This window comes from Pezoporus occidentalis, unplaced genomic scaffold (assembly GCF_034315485.1).
Source record: "Pezoporus occidentalis ecotype Australia unplaced genomic scaffold, CSIRO_AGI_Poc_V1 ctg1951, whole genome shotgun sequence".
Taxonomy (NCBI): Eukaryota; Metazoa; Chordata; class Aves; order Psittaciformes; family Psittacidae; genus Pezoporus; species Pezoporus occidentalis.
Genome location: NW_026913802.1, coordinates 5,550 through 9,327, shown reverse-complemented (window position 1 = coordinate 9,327; position 3,778 = coordinate 5,550). Strand labels below are relative to the sequence as shown.

At 47.2% G+C, this 3,778-nt stretch overlaps 1 protein-coding gene across 1 annotated transcript; it reads right to left on the bottom strand.

Annotated features, from left to right (window-relative positions):
• On the bottom strand, positions 1-2,852 carry LOC134162968 (NADH-ubiquinone oxidoreductase chain 2-like). The gene is given in 1 exon segment (XM_062617409.1): positions 1-2,852. A coding segment is annotated over 1 exon segment (729 nt). The 5' UTR covers positions 733-2,852; the 3' UTR covers positions 1-3.
• Positions 2,853-3,778: the final 926 nt, after the last annotated feature.

Sequence of the window (3,778 nt, the reverse complement as noted above, 5' to 3'; positions counted from 1 at the left end):
GGTTCATGAAGATATTAGTGTTGGTAGTTTCAAGGTGTTGGTTGTGTTTATGGTGAGGAAGATGGAAGTTGTTATTAAGGTGTAGATGAGGAAGGCTAGTAGGGTTAGTTTTGGGTTGTAGATAATAATGATGGCTATTCAGCCTAAGTGGGAGATGGAAGAGAAGGCTATGATTTTTCGGGTTTGTGTTTGGTTGAGTCCCATTCAGCCGCCCAGGGCAATGGATATGATGGATATGGTGATGAGTAGTGTGGGGTTTAGTGAGTGTGATGTTAGAAGTAGGAGGGAGGTGGGTGGGAGTTTTATTGCTGTTGATAGGAGGAGGGCTGTGATGAGGGAGGATCCTTGGAGTACTTCTGGGAATCAGAAATGGAATGGGGTTAGGCCTAGTTTGGTGGCAATTGCAGTGGTTAGTAGAAGTTGTGAGGGTGGGTGGGTGAGTTGAGTGATGTCTCATTGTCCGGTGGATTGTGCGTTGATTATGCTTGAGAAGAGTAATAGTGCGGAGGCGGCTGCTTGTACGAGGAAGTATTTGGTTGCGGCTTCAATGGCTCGTGGGTGATGGGGTTTGGAGATTAGGGGGATGATGGCTAGGGTGTTAATTTCTAATCCTGTTCAGGCTATTATTCAGTGGTTGCTTGTGACGGTGATTGTTGTCCCTAGGAGTAGACTTGTGATTGAGATAAGTTTTGTGAGGGGACTCATTAGTAGGGGAGGGAGTTGAACCATCATTTTCGGGGTATGGGCCCGATAGCTTTGTTAGCTGACCTTACTAGGAAATAATATAAAGGAAGTATGGAGGATTTTGATTCCTTTTGTGTAGGTTCGATTCCTGCTTTTCTAAGGTTTGAGTTAGGAAATGAGAGGGTTGGTATACCTCTATGTTCACTTTATCACAGTGATCCTTACATTCAGGCACATTTCCTTAGGTAAGGAGGTAGGCCCGCGTAAGAGATTGGTATGCTAGTGTGTCAGAGGTGGAGAGATAGGGTTAGGGGGAGGAAGTTTTTTCAGAGGAGGTGTATGAGTTGGTCGTATCGGAATCGTGGATAGGATGCTCGGATTCATAGGAAGCTTGAGGAGAGGAGTAGGGTCTTTGTGGCCAGGATGAGTGGGAATAGTTCTGAGGGTGGGTTTAATGTGCTTGGGTTTAGGAATAGGAGGGTGGTTAGTGTGTTTATTAGTATAATGTTTGTGTATTCAGCTAGGAAGAACAGGGCGAATGGTCCTGCGGAGTATTCTACATTGAAGCCGGAGACTAGTTCAGATTCTCCTTCTGTGAGGTCGAAGGGGGAGCGGTTTGTTTCAGCTAGTGTTGAGATGTATCATATTATGGCGAGGGGTCAGGAGGAGAATATGAGGTATAAAGGTTCTTGTAGTGTGGTGAGGGTGGTTATAGTGTAGTTTCCGCTTAATGTGATTACGGATAGGAGGATGATGGCTAGTGTAACTTCATAGGAGATGGTTTGGGATACTGCTCGTAGTGCGCCGATTAAAGCATATTTTGAGTTTGATGCTCATCCTGATCATAGGATTGAGTAGACTGCTAGGCTGGATATTGCTAGGAGGAAGAGGAGGCCTAGGTTTAGGTCTGCGAGAGAGAATGGGAGGGGGAGGGGTGCTCAGATTGTTAGTGCGAGGAGGAGGGCTAGTATTGGGGTTGTGATGAATAGGAGTGGGGAGGATGTGGAGGGGCGGATTGGTTCTTTAATGAATAATTTGATTCCGTCGGCTATGGGTTGTAGAAGTCCAAAGGGGCCTACGATGTTTGGGCCTTTTCGGGATTGTATGTAGCTTAGGATTTTTCGTTCAATTAATGTGAGGTATGCTACGGCGATTAGGATTGGGACTATGTAGGATAATATTATGATGGGGTAGGTTGGGGGAATGTTTGGTCAGATCATAGTGGGAGCTAGAGAGAGGATTTGAACCTCTGGAGTAAAGGGTTTAAGTCTTTTGCATTTGCCGGGCTCTGCTACACTAGCGGCCATTTTCGGGGGGGGTAATTTTGGTTCCTTTGGTGATTTAGTTGGGGGCATCACTTGGGGAGAGGGCGTGCTTGGGGTATTGGCCCTACTTTTCCGGTCCTTTCGTACTAGGAAGAGTTAAATCATAGATAGAAACCGACCTGGATTGCTCCGGTCTGAACTCAGATCACGTAGGACTTTTAATCGTTGAACAAACGAACCCTTGGTAGCGGTTGCACCACTAGGATGTCCTGATCCAACATCGAGGTCGTAAACCTCCTCGTCGATAGGGGCTCTTGGAGGAGATTGCGCTGTTATCCCTGGGGTAGCTTGGTTCGTTGGTCAATTTTATTGGGTCTGTATGCTGTTAGCACGTTGAGGGGTTGCTCTTAGTTAAGGGTTGTGGCCCTAGTTTTTGGAGGATTTGTTGTTCTCCAGGGTCGCCCCAACCTAAAAATATTAGCCAGTGTGTTAGATTAGTGGGCCTAGGTAGGTTTGGTTTTGGGTGTGTGGTGGCTATTGATTTTGAAGTTCCACAGGGTCTTCTCGTCTTATGTGTTCATCCCTGCTTTTGCACGGGGAGATCAGTTTCACTGATTGCCTGCAGGAGACAGTTAAGACCTCGTTTAGCCATTCATACAAGTCTCGATTTATGGGACAATTGATTGCGCTACCTTTGCACGGTTAGGATACCGCGGCCGTTGAACGTCACTGGGCAGGCATCACCTTCAATACTTGTTTGGCTGAAGGCTATGTTTTTGGTAAACAGTCGGGCCTTGGGTTTGCTGAGTTCCTTTTGCAGGTTTAAATCGTCCTAGTTGAGCGCTCCTGGGTTGGGTTGACGGGGTGTGTTCAATGTTTTGGGCGTGGGTGGGGGTTGTGGCATTGTTGTGCTGTTAATGGTGTCTAGGCTGGCGCTTGAGGGGATATAATTATCCTGGTTACTCGTTCTAGCATTAGTTCATCTATTGTTATAGGTTGGCCTGCTGGAGGTGTAGGGAGTCGCATTGTTTGTGGATTTTTTAAGGTTGTGGAGCTTTGACGCACTCTTTGGGGGTGGCTGCTTTAAGGCCCACGGGTAAGGTTGATGTGGGGAGTTATCCGCTAGTGGAGGTTGTGTCCTTTGTCAAAGGGGCTGTACCCCCTTTGGGTAGCTCTTAGCCTGTTACATGTGGGTTTGTGTTGTCTAGTCCGGGTGGAAGGGGCTAAGGAGGAACTTAAATTCGTCTTGCAGGCAACCAGCTATCACCCGGCTCGGTTGGCTTTTCACCTCTACTAACAAGTCGCCCCACTCTTTTGCAACAGAGACGGGTTGGTTCAGTGTAACTGCTCGTGAGTAGCTCGCTCGGGTTTCGGGGTGGCAGGCTCAAGTTCTCTTTGTCTGGCTGTTCTTGCTAGATCATGATGCAAGAGGTACAAGGATTTATCTTTGCTGTGTGGTGCTTGGTTTTCATTGTTATTTCATCCTTCCCTTACGGTACTGTATCTATAGCGTCCGGGTTACTTTTCTATCGCCTATACTGGGTTTGGGGTAATGTTTTAGTTTACAGGAGTAGTGGGTTCTTGATTGTGGTTGGTGGAGCTAGAGTGGGCTTCAAGGTGATCCGATGTGTGGCGGATATCTTTCAGGTGTAAGCTGAATGCTTTGTGTTGTAGCTACGCCTTGATATGCTAAGTGCACCTTCCGGTACACTTACCTTGTTACGACTTGCCTCATCTTCAGCTGTTTGTTGTGGTATTAGTTAATGTGTTAAAGGGCTTGTGAAGAGGGTGACGGGCGGTGTGTACGTGCCCTAGGACCGGCTTAAAGG